Source organism: Gekko japonicus, unplaced genomic scaffold (genome assembly GCF_001447785.1).
Source record: "Gekko japonicus isolate JY-2015 unplaced genomic scaffold, Gekko_japonicus_V1.1 scaffold339, whole genome shotgun sequence".
NCBI lineage: Eukaryota > Metazoa > Chordata > Lepidosauria > Squamata > Gekkonidae > Gekko > Gekko japonicus.
This window is the reverse complement of record NW_015169182.1, coordinates 334449-351806: the sequence shown is the minus strand read 5'-3', so window position 1 is coordinate 351806 and position 17358 is coordinate 334449. Positions and strand designations below refer to the sequence as shown.

General features: G+C 45.8%; 1 protein-coding gene across 1 annotated transcript in view; it reads left to right on the top strand.

The window, feature by feature from the left end:
* The first annotated feature begins 212 nt into the window (after window positions 1-212).
* The window catches only part of MERTK (MER proto-oncogene, tyrosine kinase), a 90986-nt gene continuing 73840 nt past the window's right edge, over window positions 213-17358 (top strand). The window contains exons 1-3 of the mRNA XM_015416138.1: window positions 213-335; window positions 10648-11080; window positions 14443-14543. Of these exons, the coding sequence (XP_015271624.1) occupies window positions 263-335; window positions 10648-11080; window positions 14443-14543 (607 nt within the window). The 5' untranslated portion in view covers window positions 213-262. The remainder of the gene's footprint in view (window positions 336-10647; window positions 11081-14442; window positions 14544-17358) is intronic.

Below are 17358 nucleotides of genomic sequence, written 5' to 3'. Positions count from 1 at the left end.
TTTGGGGGAGACCTCTCCCCCCCCCCCCCCCCCCGGCCCTCGTCCCGCCTCTTCTAAAGTTTCCCGAGAACTTTTGTTTTGGGCCAGCCTCCGGGCCGGAGTGAAGTGTCGTGGCGGCGGCTGAGCGCCCCAGGAGTTGCCTGCCTGCCAGGCAGTGTCAGGAGAAATTACCGCTCCGGGCTGGGGTCTCGGCCCGTTGGCAAAGGGGCGATCCCGGGGTCGTCGAGTGCCCAGACAGGACTGTTGCCAAACCTTTTCCGCCATGGGAGAGCTTGTCTGGCTGTCGCTGCTGCTGTTGCTGCTGGTGCTGCATGAATCGGTCTCCTCTGGACAAGGTAAAACGCACTTTCTAAAGCTTTTGCTGCCGAAGGGCCAGATCGGGCGAGACCGTGCAATCCCTTTTGGGGCAGAGATTGTGAGACTGAGTGCCGGAGGGGTGTAGGGGATGCGCGCCTACCAGTCTGCTGCAAATTTACGAACTCTTCTGGCCATATCAATGGGAGGCGAGCGGGTCGTTCCCTCCTGCAACAGGGGGTCCTCCTGAACGCTGCTGGGGGAGGGGGGCTTTTCACGAAGGGACTTTGCACGAGTGGGAGTTTATTTCTCCTGCTTCATCTGAACCAGGAAGCTCGCAGGGGGTTGCTGACTCCACCACTTTTCTGTGTGGCAACACGGCTGTGTGGGGGCGCCTGGAAACGGATAGCAGCAAGAGCGTCTCTCAGAGAGTCCAGAACCTGCTTCCTACCAATAGGGGAACAAGGGACTGGATCAGTGACCTCAACTTCCAGATCAGGATTTTAAAATCACATTATATAGTAAAGTAAGAGTTGTCTCTGTCGCCGCCGCCGCCATCACCCCGTTGTCAGTACTTAAGGTGCCGTATTCACTGGAAACCGGCCAGCCCTCCGCTTCCCTGAAAAAGGGAGGGCAGCACATTGAGATTAACAAAGCTTGCTTGGTTGGCGCCTCTGTTCCTTCCTATCGGCCTTGGCTGGTACTCTCCCCTCAGTCCTCCCTATGTTTGCTCAGGCTGGGGCTTAGGTCTGTATCCGAGACGCCCAGGTTGGGTGCTGTGGGCAAGAGATAAATGTGTAGAGTAAGTAGTACCTTTAAATCTGTCATCACACAGTATCCTTCTAGCCAATGTAGGGTGTCCAGAAGAAGAAGAGTTTTTGTGTGTGTGTGTTTTGTGTTCTGCTTTTCTTTACCCCATGGACTCTCAAAGCAGCTTACAACTGCCTTGCCTTCCTCTCTCCACAACAGGCACTTTGTGAGCTTAGGTGGGGCTGAGAGAGCACTGTGAGAACTGTGACTAGCCCAGGGTCACCCAGCAGGCTTCACGTGGACGAGTGGGGAATCAAATCAAATCTGGTTATCCAGATTAGAGTTTGCTGCTCTTGACCACTACATCACACTGTCCTGGTGGGGTACACTGTTGGGTTTAGCTGTAAGAAAGAGATCTTTGACGTGGTCTCTGTGCTTCACACCCATGGGATCTAGTGCGCACGTGCTGGATTGATCGGTGCTGTAGCAAGCTCTTTTAACGGATTTTCGCGCCCAGTCCCCCAGGCATGTGCAGGAACCCTACCGCACATGCCCAGAGGGGTGGGCATGGACATCCCGCCAGTTGCTTTCTTACCACCGCATTGAGTAGACCCTCTTTTTTGTCGGTCAGATCGGTTCGCTTTTGGCTATTCGCCTCACAGCTCTTAGGAGTTATTTTCTTATCTTGATTTTCCTCTCTTCACTTTTTATTTGTTTGTTCTGGAGATGCTGGCAATTGAACCTGGGATCTTCTGCATACCAAGCAGATGCTCTACCATTGAGCCACCAGCCCTCCCTCAAATTCTACCCTTTCCCATTTTTATCCTCACAACAACCCTGTGAATGTCATCTGGGGAGGGGGGAGAGAGGGAGAGAGAGAGAAGCTGGCTCAAAGGTCACCCAGCCACCTTTCATGACAGAATGGGAATTTGAACCTGTGTCTCCAACATCCTAGTCCAGTGCTCTAACTACTACACTGTGCTAAATTGACATGTACATGTAAACCATTTTAAATGTACACATACAAATGAAATATACATATAAACAAGCCTGTATTTAACAAGATATGTATGTTACAGGTATATATGCCAGGCAACCAATATACCAGGCCCTGCCACATCTCTGTATAACAGAAATGCATGTTGGCCACCTACCAATACATGCATTTTGAGATTAGTGGCAACTGGAGAGAAAGCAAACCTTGTTAAAGGGCTAACTGTAACATCATAAAATCTGGCGACAGATGACAACTATCCCTGGAGGGTAAAAGAAATTTATTCCATGGGAATATATTCTGCTATACCATTTTGTGGCTTCTAGAATGGAATGCCTGGCCAAATCTGAAAAAGGCACCTCTTCACTTCTCGGATGCTTTCTAGATAACGTAAGAGCTGTCCTCGAAAAAGAGCAATTTCTATCAAGAGCTCTCTCAGCCCCACCTCCCTCACAGGGTGACTGTTGTGGGGAGGGGAAGGGAAAGGAGTTTGTAAGCCGCTCTGAGACACCTTTGGGTAGTGAAGGGTGGGGTATAAATCCAATCTCTTCTTCCTTTTCTTCTTTTTTGGGGTATCTGTGTTTCTTTGCTAACATTGCACAAGTGTTGGCCTGATTCAGAGCTGACTGTGCAATGTGTACTCCCCACAATGTGAAAGAACTGAAGAAGGATTTGTCTGGTTTTTAAAGCAAAATTAACTGTATGGCTATACCCTGGAGAAGAGAAGGCAAACTGTATCAATTTCACTTTTTGGAAGAGGCACTAGATGTGCAGTTGACATGCGTTTCCCTTTTGGTTCGTAGTCCTTGCTAATTTAATCTCACTTGCCTTGAAACTCTAGGCAGAGTCCTTAGAGCTTCAACTCCAGAAGCTCCATAGTAGAGGAAGGGCATGGTAGAGGGATGTTCTGGTAATGAAGACAAGAGCATTATGACAGAAAGGATTGTGCTAGTTTTATGGTAGTTCTCCAAACTGGCACTTAAAACCAAAAGGATACATTTGGGGGAATAGAATGATTTGGGAGAGACACCTGTTGTATGAAACTTTGGAACATCCTCCCCAGGGAGAGTCGTGTGGTTCTCAGTATTGGTGTCTTCTGCCCTTCTGCTGGTGGGTGAAGAGTTTTTTGTTTCATTTGGCATACCCCTCGTCAGTTTAGTGGGCCTCCTCCTTGTTTCTGGTGTTTTTGTTTGTTTATGTGTTTTTATTGAATTATTTTATACTTTTAAATGTTGTTTTAATTGTTTTTAATTGTTCAACTGTTTTAATGTTTGCTGCTTTGGGGGCCCTGATCCGATGGTAAAGGCAGCATGAAATGCTTTAAATAAATAAATAAAATAGATTTTCAGGAGAACATTCAGCCAGTGAGTGGTGTCAATACCAGAGAAAAAGGATAATCTGGAAACATCCCACGCAGCATCTGCTTGTCACTTAGGTGGACAGATCAGAGCGCAGAGTTCATGGAGAACATTTATTTTATTTAATCATGGAGGGGAAAACTTAAAGATTTTTGATTGGAAGGTTGTGAAATGTTTATGATGTAAATAATTTGATGCAATGGCAGCGTTGGATCCAGACTAAATCTTTCACCAGTGGAACAGAATATTTCTGCCTCCCACTTCCCACTGCAGTTCACTGATCAGCACAAAGTACTGCTCCTGGAGGACAGAGGACCCCGAGGAATCGTTTGAGGGGGGTCTGCAGAGGGAAGGGGAAATTGGTGAAAATCACTTATTTCGTCTGGATCCAGCCTGAATGCCTTACAAACATGCAGCTGCTCATTAATATGAACATTCTTGCCAAATACAATGGGATAAAGGTCTTGCCCTTATAATCCTGTAGGATTCAAAGAGGCATGTGTTTGGATTTGCAAAGTTATTCTTATAAAGTAGTGGGGAAACCTCTGATCTTTAACGGTTTGTTTTTATAAGACTATAATAGCAAGTGAGCATGATGATACTTGAAAAAGTTTTAATTCTGTATGTATGTTGTTGTTACATCCCTGACTTTGAGAAACTGGGAAATCTGCCTTGGTTGGGAAGCAAACACTGCAGCCATACACCAGAGAAGCTCCTTTTATATGTTCACTTGAAAGAAGCCTCTGATCCTGTTGAATGAGGGAAAGGGTGGTTCAACGGAAAGTCTCTTGCCACCTCAGGTAAAGGTCAGAAAGGCTCACCCTTTAATGGGTAAACAGAAGTGTGGAAGGAGAGATTGTGTACAGGCACGTGAGTATAGTCTTGTTACAGACCAAAATTGAAATCACATAAGATCAATCATTCATTAAAATTAAATGAAAATATTTTATAGAGTATGAGCCACACATATGTGAGCGCATCTGAATTCTGTTGCTTTCAATAGAAACTTAACTCATCGTTAAATCTTTCCATTTAAATCAGTGGAACATGATAGTTTTTAACTTTGGGAAGATCATGCCCTGATGTTCCCAGGAAGAGCTAAGATACATGAAAAAATGGGGTATTTTACTGTTAAAGGCCCCCCCCCATTCAGCCTGGGGTTGTGAGTAGAAGTACAGTTTAGTCCTTTCCTATAAGCTATTTTCTCAACTTCAAACAATGCCCCAGAACTTCTGTTTACTCAGTGAGGGGTGTGTGTGAACATACTAGTTACTGCCTGTATGCAAGTAGCAAATTGCAGGTGGGGAAGGGGCTGTCTTAGATCAGGAAAATGGTGGAACCCCTCCATGTCATGTCCCAGATCTGACACACACACCCCGGCTACTATTTAACATTTTTTAAAAAATGCTTTGAGATTCATTCATGGATTTCCTTGTGCCTCTTCTAGTTTGGCCCCAGAACTTTCATAAAATATGAGATATGTTATGCGGACTTAATGAGTTTAAGCCATGTTAGATGCAATACAGTTATCAGGTTGCACTGAAAACACAGGGACAAAGGCAGGGCAATTCTCCCTTTGAAAATATTAAAAAAAAACGGGAGCCACTGCAACGCAGAACATGTTGGCTTCTTGGAAGGCAGAGAGCAGAAGTAAAGAAGCTACACTTCATTGAACACAATTAGAATCTGCTGACAAAGAAATTTTGCCAGCATGCCCAGCTCTTTCTTTCTCCTTTGCCCCATTTTGGTTATATTTTAACTTTTAGCCTGTTGAAGAGCTCTGGGGAACTTGAAAGCTTGCAACATTTAACTTGGTCCTAATAAAAGGTATTGCTCTGATCTGGATGGCCCAGGCTACCTGGATTTCATCAGACTTAGAAAATAAGCAGGGTTGGCCCTGGTTAGTATTTGGATAGGAGACCAGGCCACAGCAAACCACCTCTTCTCATCTTTTGCCTTGAAAATCCCACAGGGTCACTATGAGTCAGCTTTGACTTGATAGCACTGTACACACGCAGAGAGTGAAAGATACTACTGGACTGATATACTTAGGCCCCTGCCACACGGCAGGGAAAACACTGGGCAAAGTGCGGCTTTTAGATCAGATGCCAGGGAGGAAGACGAATGGGAGGGGGAGGCTGCCGAACTGCACATGCTCGAGCATGCGCAGTATGGCCGGGGATGCGCCAACGAACAGACGCACCGGCGATCCCACGGCCGGCGATGATGCGGCCTTTGCCGTGGGTTTTGGCCGGTAGGGGCGGATTGGGGACGGGCTGGGAACGGGTGCAGCACGATTCCCAGATGTTGCTGTGGGATCGCGCCCGTTTGCTCCAGCCCCGATCCGTCCCTCTCCCGGCCCAAAACGGCTCATATGAACAGGGCCCAAGTTTATCAGTGGGTTGGAAGAAGATCATCAACGAGGTTTGCTGTAAAAGCCTGGAAATCTCCCCAAATTGCAACTGATCTTCAGACTACAAAGATCAGTTTCCCTGGAGGAAATGGCTGCTTCGAAGAGTGAAATCTATGGTATCACACCCTGCTGAAGTCCATCCCCTCCTCAAAGAGAGCCAATTTGGTGTAGTGGTTAAGGGCACGGACTCTAATCTGGGAGAACCGGGTTTGATTCTCCACTCCTCCACTTGCACCTGGCTGGATGACCTTGGGCCAGCCATAGTTCTGGCACAGCTGTTCTTGAAAAAGAGCAGTTTCTGTCAAGAGCTCTCTCAGCCCCACCTATCTCACAGGCAATGCTCCCTCTAAGCTGTAGAGTCTTGTGAGCAAAAGTTCTACTTTGTGAGCTACTGGCATTAAAGTTGTGAGCGAGCAATTTGGCTACTGCATAAATTAGTTTGCTCTGGAGCCATCCTCCCTGAGCGAAGACAAAAATCTGTGAGCTGGAGGCTAAAAAACTGTGAGCTAGCTCACGTGAACTCAGCTTAGAAGGAACATTGCTCACAGGGTGTCTGTCGTGGGGAGGGGAAGGGAAAGGAGTTTGTAAGCCGCTCTGAGACACCTTTGGGTAGTGAAAGGCGGGGTATAAATCCAATCTCTTCTCTCTTCTTCTTTTTCTTCTTCAAAGCCCACCCTTCTGAAGCTCTACCCCCAAAATCTCCAGGAATTTTCCAACCTGAAGTTGGCAACCCTAAGGCTTCAACTAATATATGTGCTGTGACATTAAGATTATGTTTTGATTGGATTCTTTATTTTCCCCTTGTTTTCCAATGCAGTCCTGAGCAGAGTTACACCCTTCTGCATCCATTTAAGTCAGTGGACCTCAAAGAGTGTAACTCCGTTTAGGACTGTACCACCAGTGAAGGAAAATTGCCAGTGCCAGTTGCATTTTAGATGAGGCAAGCCTTTTTCTGTTTACTTTACAGAAGGAGAGTCTAACTAGAAGGCAGTGTTCTGTCTGTCTGCTCATTCGCTCCAAAGTATTAGTATTATGAATAAACATAAATATCCATTCTTGGCAAAGGGTATTATAGTATCAGGCTCTCAGTCTTTCTAAGAAGCATGTGGATCCTTTGGTTTACTGAAGTAGCATTAGTGTAGTAGACGATGGTTCTGAAAACCAACTTCCTTAAAGTCAGTATAAAATATATTATCAGTGCAATCCTGTGCAAAGGTATTCCAGTCTAAACTAATTGATTTTAGTGGGCTTGGACTGGAGTAACTCTGTACAGCATGGCATTGTTAGTTTCTATTATATATTTTTTGCAGAAGCTTTGGTTCTATTTTACAAATAGAGGGCAGTTCCCCGAGGCAGATTACACTGTCCCTGCCCTTAATCTGTAAATCAAGGCAGTTTTTTAAAAAGATATGTTTCCTCCTCATTGCTTTTCCTGTACTACTTTATGATACCCACATGCATTAATATGAGCTCTGGCCACCCACTGATCATCCATGCATTCATTAATTCATTCGATTGTAAGTCTTTTGCTGTTCCAGCTCTTTCAGTTAATTCTTGCATCACCTACTTTTGTGTTTATTGCAAGAAGGCAGAATTATTTACATATGTGTACATTCCACATACTGGCTAAAAAGAATGAGCTATGTCAGGAAGGCCCTGCCTCAAACCTCGCCTTTACCATGAGCTCACTAGGTGATTTTAGGCAGACATGCCCTCTCACTCATGGCTCAGCCAGGTGTAAGATGAGAGTAATAATACTGATCCACATTGCTGAGCTGTTGTAAGAATTACAAGATAAGGTATGTGAAAGTATCTGAATGATTGAAAGTGCTTTAAAATGCTATGTATTATTGTTAAGGCACTTATGTGACTTATGTAGTCATTTGCCCATTAAACTTAGGTGGTGTAGGCTGCAAACCTTCAACCAGCCTTCAGCAATATAGTCACTACTCAACTTTGGCAAAGTTCAAAGAACAGTGGTATGTGGCATTTCAGTTTTGCTTCTGGTACGGTGCACGCATACATACACAGTACAATCCTCAGCAGAGTTACTCCTTTCTAAGGCCATTGACTTCAGTGGGTTTAGAAGGGTGTAACTCTTCTGAGGATTGCACAGACACACTTTGACTGTATCATAATCTATGACTCAGTGCTTCTACAGAAGGAACAGCTCTCTGGGGCCCATGAGACAGATCTGGTCTCTGAAGCATTTTTTTATCTGGTCCCTGGTAGACCTGTCAGATATTAATTGAGGTGTGTTTTTAAAAGAAAATCACTTTCAGTGGCCTGTGTCCTTCCATTCCAGTAAGCATGAGTAGGAAGAAGGCTCCTTAGGCTAGAGAAACTTCCTCCAACCTAGTTTGAGAGGGTAGCATTGTTCCCTCTAAGATGAGTTAGTGTGAGCTAGCTCACAGTTTTTTAGCCTCTAGTTCACACATTTTTGTCTCAGCTCAGGGAGGAGGGCTCCAGAGCAAACAAATTTATGCGGTAGCCAAATTGCCCGGTCACAACTTTAATGCCAGTAGCTCACAAAGTAGAATTTTTGCTCACAAGACTCCACAGCTCAGAGGGAGCATTGGAGGGTAGCCTTGTTGGTCTTCAGCAGAACACTTAGATTTGGGTCCAGTAGCACAAGCGTTTCAGGGCATGAGTGTCCAAGGGTCAAAGCTGCCTTCTATTCTACTGTGTCTGACAAAGGGAGTTTGGACTCTCGAAAGCTGGCACCCTGAAACTCTTGTTGGTCTCCAAGGTTCTAAAGTAGGATACTGCCCAGTTTCACTAGTAAAAAAATAAAGCCGTGACCCTCTGTGTATATTCCCTATACTGTAAGTATGCCAGCCCTCTGTCTGTCAAGAGGGGTCATTTCCACCAGCAATGGACCACATAGGGGTGCCCCAGAGTCCATCTACCAGGCATCCTGACCAATGTTCCCGCTAAGGTGTGGAGTCTTGTGAGCAAAAATTCTACTTTGTGAGCTACTGGCATTAACGTTGTAAGTGAGTGATTTGGCTACTGCATAAACTAGTTTGCTCTGGAGCCCTCCTTCCTGACCTGAGACAAAAAGGTGTGAGCCAGAGGCTAAAAAACGGTGAGCTAGCTCACACTAACTCAGCTTAGAGGGAACATTGATCCTGACATAAGTGGATGGAAAGATGGAAGCCAGGACTGGCAGTCCTCATAATCATGCCTAGGATGTGACCCTGGAAATCACACAAGACCTTGCTCCCCCACCCCACCCCACCAACATATGCACACTTGATTAACTTCTTGCAATCTCAGTTGCCAATCCTGTCAATCTGATCCTATCTTTCCTCCTCACATTTCCTTGGTAATGAAAAGTCCTGACTTTTACTCCTTTCCCACACCCTAAACCCAGGTGGCTCATCAAGCAGCATTGTTTCTGTTTTGATTAGTTTAAATTAGCAATCCATTAGTCCTCCAGCCACCGGAGAACTAATCAGGAACCCAGCCCAATTTGTACTTTGCATCAGAAGAGAATCTCTGGTCCCCTTTGTCCACTCCTGGGAATTCTACAGAGTTCCCAAACTACATTGTTCTACCCATGATTAATCCCATCATACCCCTGGGTAATCCCATCAATTATTTGTTCTGAGGGACCCTGCATTGCACTGAGTTCTAACTCAGTGATCCCCAGCATGATGCTTGCCATTGTGTTCCCTGGCATTCATTTGCTTCTTCGGTCTTGGGGATAAAACCCAAAGGGTCTCGAATAGAATGGCAACAAATAGGGAGCTCAAGTTGGTGGCTCCTTCCCAGCTGATTGACTTCCAAAGCACTTTCATCCTGGGTAGGACTGCAAGAAGATCAAATCAGTCAATCCTAAAAGAGATCAACCCTGACTGTTCCCTGGAAGGCCAGATAATGAAACTGAAGCTCAAATACTTTGGCCACCAAATGAGAAGGGAGCACTCCCTGGAGAAGACCCTGATGCTGGGAAAGATTGAAGGTCAAAGAAGACGGGGATGGCAAAGGATGAGATGGTTAGACAATGTCATAGTGCAACGAACATGAAGTTGAGCAAACTTCAGAGGACAGCGGAAGACCGGAAGGCCTGGCATGATCTGGTCCATGGGGTCGTGAAGAGTCGGACTCGACTGTGCGACTGAACAACAACAAAAGGTGTATCCTATGCAAATCAAATGTATTGATGTGATTACTTGGCCCCCTGTTTTGCTGACACCCCTCACCTTTCCTGTGCCTGGAGAGACTTGTTTATATGGAGAGCTGCTTATGACATGGCTGCTCGTGTGACATAAATGATATTGTGTTAACAGTGCATATAATTTACTCAGGTTGCAGAATCCAGCTCTTCTCTGCACAAAATTTGGGGTTATTTTAGCCCCACAAAATACATTTGTGGCTCTGCTAGATAACAGTCTTGTTAAAACAGGTCATGTGAAATGGCCCCAGAATGTTCAGGTGTTTTGACAGGTACACAACATAGAGATGTTGCTTAAAGCCCTGCCTCCTTCACCAGCAGCATGCTCCTTTCCTCCTCTTTCTACTCTCATGCTATAGCCACAAAAGAAACCATTATTGTTGTGCATGGCTGGCTCCACTCCAAGATGTCAGAGCAAGGCTATATAAGGTGAAGGCAGATCATTTTCACAGCAGTGAGAGCAGCAACAACAGAATAAACTAACAATTATGTACAGAGAAAGAGGCTTCCATCAGTAATATTGGAAGTGGCTGTTATAGGAATCATGACCATGTGAGAGAGCCAAAGTTACTATTATCTGCAGATGTGAACCATAACAGTGTGTAACAATGTGAAGAACAGCATTTGTTGAAACAACATTGTGTGTCTTAATCTGCAGGTCCCATTGAAGGGAAAGAAGAAAGGAAGAGATTTGACTTCTCATCATCCATAAAATCAAATCTGCCTTTAAAAGACTCGGGCGCACCCCGCACACCCCGTTCCTTAAATAATAAATCTGTAATCTCTACATCAACACATCCTGTGGAATCCAGCACTATGAGGACAAACAAGGCCTCCTCTGGTGAAGGTTATACAGCTCACTCTCTTCAGTTGATTAAATTTAATCCTACAGTAGGGACTATCGTAATTGCTGAACATAAGGAAATCAAATTTAATTGCTCCATCAATGTTCCTAAATCACTAATCAACCAAGACTCTGCACTTATTTCCTTGTGGAAAAATGGGAAGGAGTTGCTCGACGCTGACCGACTAGCCAGCCAGTATTATGAGTTTGAGGACAATGAAGTAACCACAATGATATCTACTTTCAGGTAAATAACTTACAAAGTTTTAAAGTTTACACTTAATTTTTTAATGTATGGAAACCTACGTGTTAAAATCTTAAGCTTACCAAAACTTTAGTAACATTGCATACATTATAAATAAACAAATGTTAGAGGAACTGTTGGGAGACCTGCATCTCCTGTTTTCCTTCTGTAAGGTGGGAACTGGATCTTACTTTGATCTCCTGAGGTGAGATAATCCAGGCGCTCCAGGAGTCACTTGATATCTCACCAAGACACTTTACGGGAAGAGGTCTAGATCCCTGCGTACGATTCCATGAGAGTAGTTGTGTAGTCTGAAGCAGCAATATAGAACAGGAATCTAATAGCACCTAAACTCAAGACAAGTAAATAGTAATGATGCATTTATTGCATTTTAAAAGGAATTGGGAAAGTAGGGATTCCAACGAGACCCCTAGCAGACATGCAATTAATTAGGGGAATATAAAGAGTCAATTGGTTAAAAGCTTCCTTCAGGGAGGGAGGGGAATGGTACCGTGTCAGAGCACATGGCCTGCAGGCAACACCAATGCAGATGGACCAACCATGTAACTCATCACAAGCTAGCTCCCTATGCCCAAACCTGAGGCTCAAGAAATGATACCAAGACATGGGATCAGCTATACTCCCCCAGCACACAGCCCTAGGCAGTGTGTGCAATTGTTACTGACTCGGCAGGCCCGTAGCTACCGCGGGGCCCGCCCCCCATGGTTTTTACGGGCCCCTCTCCAGTCCTTGGCTCACCCTCCCTCCCTCCCATCGCTGCCCTCAGCCCAACAGCCGGTGAGAGGAGGGCAGCAGCGCACCCATGCGCAAAGAGGGGCCCCAGCCGAGCCCTGCAGCCGCTGCACACACCATGTAGCCGGGCCTTCCAAGCACCCCTGCTCAGAGATTGACTGAGGCAGCCGCTGAAGCTGCCGTGCCCGCCCGCTCACCCAGGTCCGGAGGAGACCAGCTCGCTCCCCCTTCCCTTCCCTCCCCTCTCCACTTTCACTCGCTTGCAATGGAGGGAGCCAGCCTGGGCATGGCTCAGGAGCCCGGGGTGCCTGGGGACAGCAGGTAGGCAGGAGGCGAGCAGCCGGGGAGCCTGCAGGCATGCTGGAGGAGCAGCCAGCAAGCCGGCAAGCCCCACGCTGGCTGCAGTGGCAGGAGCAACACTATGGCGATTCTGCATCTAACATTCCCTCCACATTTTCTCAACGGGGAGGTAAAAGTGCCGGTGGAGTCAGCAACTGCGGACCCGGCAGGGGCGAGGCATCGTGGGGGAGGTAGCCGTCTGGGGAGCCACCTCCTGTCTGTCTATGTCAGTCCACCCCGAGAGGGAGAGAGGTGGGGAAGCTCGGCAGGGTGCTCGCTGGTGGCCAGTCGCCCAGGGAGGCGGAGGGAGAGCGCCCTGGCACACCCGCAAGACCCGAGGGTTCATCTGCACTGCGAGAGCTGTCCCTGCTGTTGGCGGGGTTTTAATTGGCTGGTGCCCCCCCGGCCCCCTCCCCAAAAACTCCTTAGCTACGGGGCTGACTCAGGGTCAAACTATATGGTATAATTCTTGTATTTCCAAAGGTTTAGTTGACTGATGTGATCTGGGAGTCCCATACTTCCCAGGATCATGGGGACCCAATGTGAACTGGGGCTGCAGCATATGGGGAGAGGGTGGGCTTAATTTTTTTCCTGAGCTGAAATGGCTCTGGGGGAACTTAAAATGTAGCCAACACTATGGCTGTGGTCATACTGGAGGCTTACCGCGATTTGGGTGCACCTCTAATTGCACCAGTTAAAAGATGCAGTTCGAGACCCTAGTGCCACATGACGGAGTGAGCTCCCGTCTCTGGCCCCAGCTCCTGCCAACCTAGCAGTTCGAAAGCAAGAAATTGCAAGTAGATAAATACCTTCAGTGGGAAGGTAACAGCGTTCAGTGTGCCTTGGCGTGTAGTCATGCCAGCCACATGACCATGGAAATGCCTTCTGACAGCGCTGGCTCTTCGGCTTGGAAATGGAGATGAGCACCGCAACCCTAGAGTCGGATTCGACTGGCTTTTAAGCATGAGAAACCTTTACCTTAAAGTGTTACAGGGCAGACCAACCAGACTGCACACACTGGGGTGGTTTCAGCACACGCTCATCTGGTGGTCAGGCTTTTACAATACTGCAGTACCTAAGGGGTTGCTACCCCTAAAGCATTTAAAAACTAATTTGGACTTTGACAGGAGGAGAGGAAAAAGCAAAACAGCTTAATTTCGATAGCCTGATGTTTATTCTTAACTCCAAACTAATGATATTTACACTATAGTGTTTATTGTCAACTAAGCTATACAATTTTAGCCAAATAAGTTTGTGATTATTTGCTTTTTAATGATATTTTTACAGTATTATCTCTCACACTTTACTATTCTGACAAAAGAGATGTATCAACAACTTCAGACTTTTGTAACAATGATCCTTGGTACTCTAGTTTTAGGTTGTTCCCATCCCCCAACCCTGTAGTATTGTAGTTTTAGAAAAGCAATAAAAATGCTTTTTAAAAAAAAAAATACTGCAGTACCTCAATTACGGAGCATGCTGCCTGGTCATTTTTTTAATACAGGCAGGTGCATGTGCATATGCGGTCATGCGCATATGCACATATAGGCAGCAACACCAAAAAAAAACAGTGGCAGAAACAGATCTGTGGGTTCTTTTCATGGCAAGAGAGTTCATACTTTCAGGAAAACAGAGTGGAAGTGCTGGCATCCATTAATACCGGACTTTCCCCAGTGCCTGATTACTCCGCTTCCAAAGCAGGGCATCATGGGGTGCCAACGACTGGGGCACGGAAGGCAGATGTTGTCGTCTGATCATGCTCTTTAAATCCGCAAACTGCTCATGTGACCGCAGCCTAAATTAAGTTTCCCCAACAGAGCAAACAGCAATTCCCTTGAGTTATTTCAGGTCAGAGAAATGGCTCAGGAGGGGAAGGCTTAAACCCCCCTCACCCTGCATAGCATGGACCCAGTCTGAATTAGGTCCATGTGAGCTTTGGGAACATGGAACTCCAGACCGCATGTGTCACCCAGACTCAGGGTAGGCCTGAGAAAAGTATGTCATGCAGTTAGGTCCTCAGATTAAAAGAAACTGGGAGCGCTTTCAAGTCCTTGAGAATCCTGATCAAAACTAGGTTATTCCCAGGTTATTTTTCTTTCTGTTTTCAGCAGTTCCCATGGTTTTCTAAATAACATCTTTATTTTAGATCAGTTTTAAAATACCACAGCATTATTATTTTTTTAAGTTGTGTACTGGAAATTTCTATGTTCTTGGCTAAGTCACCAAATAAACATTGAAGGCTTTCTAAGCTTTTCTTCCTTTCCCCCCTGCAGTATATTCAATGTCCAGCGCTCTGATAATGGATCTTACCGCTGCAAAGTGACAGTAAATGGTAATGAAATAGAGTCAGACCCTATCTTGGTTGTGTTGGAAGGTAAGCCTAGATTTAAAAGAATTGGAGTTTTTCATGGCATGGAAGTAAATAACATCCTATTAAGACTCAGTTAAAGAAAAAGGACATTTTTTTCCTGCAGGTTGTTGGCAACCCTACAGCACAATGGAAGCGACTGTTCCAGGAGTACTGGAGATAAACTGAATTAGACACAGAACCAGTTTTGGAAACTCTGTATAGAAAAAGCAAGCAGAAAGTCATTTGCAGTATTTCCCAAACATGTCATTTTCCCCCTGAATTAAAATTGAAGGGGCACCTCTCTTATGTTCAAAAAGGCACATAATTATTTTCTCAGCCAGCTCCCAGAACCCCTTTCAACTGCAAGATAGGTCAGTTACACATGGCCCCATAAAATCTGAACTTTAAAACTTTCAGCCCTGCTATGGACTTTGAACATGGCTCTCATAAGAATTCCAGTATGCTGTCATGCAAATCGGCCTCTGAGAAGAAACTGGTGTTGTAATCACATAAACACATACACAAGATCCAGGCTAAATTATTTGAGGAAATCAGTTGAGAGGCAGTGTGGTGTAGTGGCTAAGAGTGTTGGACTAGTATCTGGGAGACCCAGGTTCGAATCCCCACTCATGCCGTGGAAGCTCACTGGGAGACCTTGGGCCAGTCACACTCTCTTAGATAACTTGCCTCACAGGGTTGTGGAGAGGAGAATGATGTAAGTCGCTTTGGGTCCCCACTGAGGAGAAAGGCAGGGTGTACATTACACAAAAGAAGTTGGCTGCAGCTGAGGAGAAGTGGAGAAGTGCCTTCTGTTAGGGGAAATATTAGTCTGGATTCAGCCAATTATCATACATTTCATATATTTGTTAAAGGCTCCTTTCTGAGAAAAGTGCATGAGGTTCATGAGCCACCCTATATTCAGTCCAGGTACAGGTAATCTGCAGATGCCCATTTCTTCATGATAGCTACTACAGGTGACAGAGGCAGTGGGTGTTTGTGCCATGCTGGGACTGGAGCAGGAAAAGCCTGCAAGCTCAGCTGTGATACAGAAGTCAGACCTGCATTTTCTGTTTGCTTCTCTGATGCTTCATTATTCATCAGCAGACTACATGCAAAAATGTAGAGAATATACAGTAATGTGCACTAGAGTGGCAATATAAAATACTTGGGATTTCACTTGTAGCACACGTTCCTAAGAAGCTGGCCACCACAGAGAGAGTGGGTTCACAAGGATCCTGGCTACAGAGGGATCTCTGTTGCACCAGATCCACAAGGATCCACAAGAAAGTTAGGGCAGTGAGAAGAAGGTGGGCAAACGTAATCTGTGAGGCTGCTTCCACACAGGAGGCAGCACTCCTCCCTCCAGGCAATAAAAGAGAGTGTCCAGATGACATTGTGCCTAGGCTGTGTATGAATTGTCTGTTTACTCTGTCCATTTACTCTGGAGAAAGTTTTGTCTGAAATAAAAGCGAAACTGAGGGGTGGATCTGGGCGTTGTGTCCATCTGGATGTTCTCTGTAGCTGCCACAGATAAGGCCCACTTCCAGAATGCCAGAACTGAGCTCTGTACAGTCCCCTTCCCCTTCAGTCCTTTAAAGGGCTTATTTCCATCCCCTGCCAAGGCATGTTGTAGCATTATAGAGGTGAAGGTTCAAGGCTGCAGGGAGGGGGGGAGCAGTGAATGCTGATCTGTGTTTTTTACAGGCACAATGGGGGAAAGGAGCAGGAGTTGGGGGCAGCAGCAGCAAGCTGGTCAGGCGTGGCAGTGTGTGTGTTGATGCTGTTCCTGCCTGTTACTCTGCCCCTTGTTGCTGCCGCCCTGACATGCCACTGTGTGGATGCAGCCTTAAAGATTTGTATGCATCTTATGCTAGGTTAGGTATAAGAATGTTTGTCTGAACAGGGCCATAACAGGCACATATTGCAGTAGGTACTAATTCAATGATGAGATTGGTGCAACAGTACTACATACCTTGGTATCCTAGTAGATTGTATAAGGGAATTTACTCCTCACATTGAAAATTGGTGGGAATTAATGTATCCTTCATAAATGTACGATGACATTGTGCCTAGGCTGTGTATGAATTGTCTGTTTACTCTGTCCATTTACTCTGGAGAAAGTTTTGTCTGAAATAAAAGCGAAACTGAGGGGTGGATCTGGGCGTTGTGTCCATCTGGATGTTCTCTGTAGCTGCCACAGATAAGGCCCACTTCCAGAATGCCAGAACTGAGCTCTGTACAGTCCCCTTCCCCTTCAGTCCTTTAAAGGGCTTATTTCCATCCCCTGCCAAGGCATGTTGTAGCATTATAGAGGTGAAGGTTCAAGGCTGCAGGGAGGGGGGGAGCAGTGAATGCTGATCTGTGTTTTTTACAGGCACAATGGGGGAAAGGAGCAGGAGTTGGGGGCAGCAGCAGCAAGCTGGTCAGGCGTGGCAGTGTGTGTGTTGATGCTGTTCCTGCCTGTTACTCTGCCCCTTGTTGCTGCCGCCCTGACATGCCACTGTGTGGATGCAGCCTTAAAGATTTGTATGCATCTTATGCTAGGTTAGGTATAAGAATGTTTGTCTGAACAGGGCCATAACAGGCACATATTGCAGTAGGTACCAATTAAATGATGAGATTGGCGCAACAGTACTACATACCTTGGTATCCTAGTAGATTGTATAAGGGAATTTACTCCTCACATTGAAAATTGGTGGGAATTAATGTATCCTTCATAAATGTACCATCTGGATATAATCTATTGGTAGAAAAATACACATTCCCTGCCCTTTCGAAGCACAAAGGGTAAACTTTTCCCTTCCCTCCTCCAAGGTTGGAGTTTTTCATTTCTCACTAT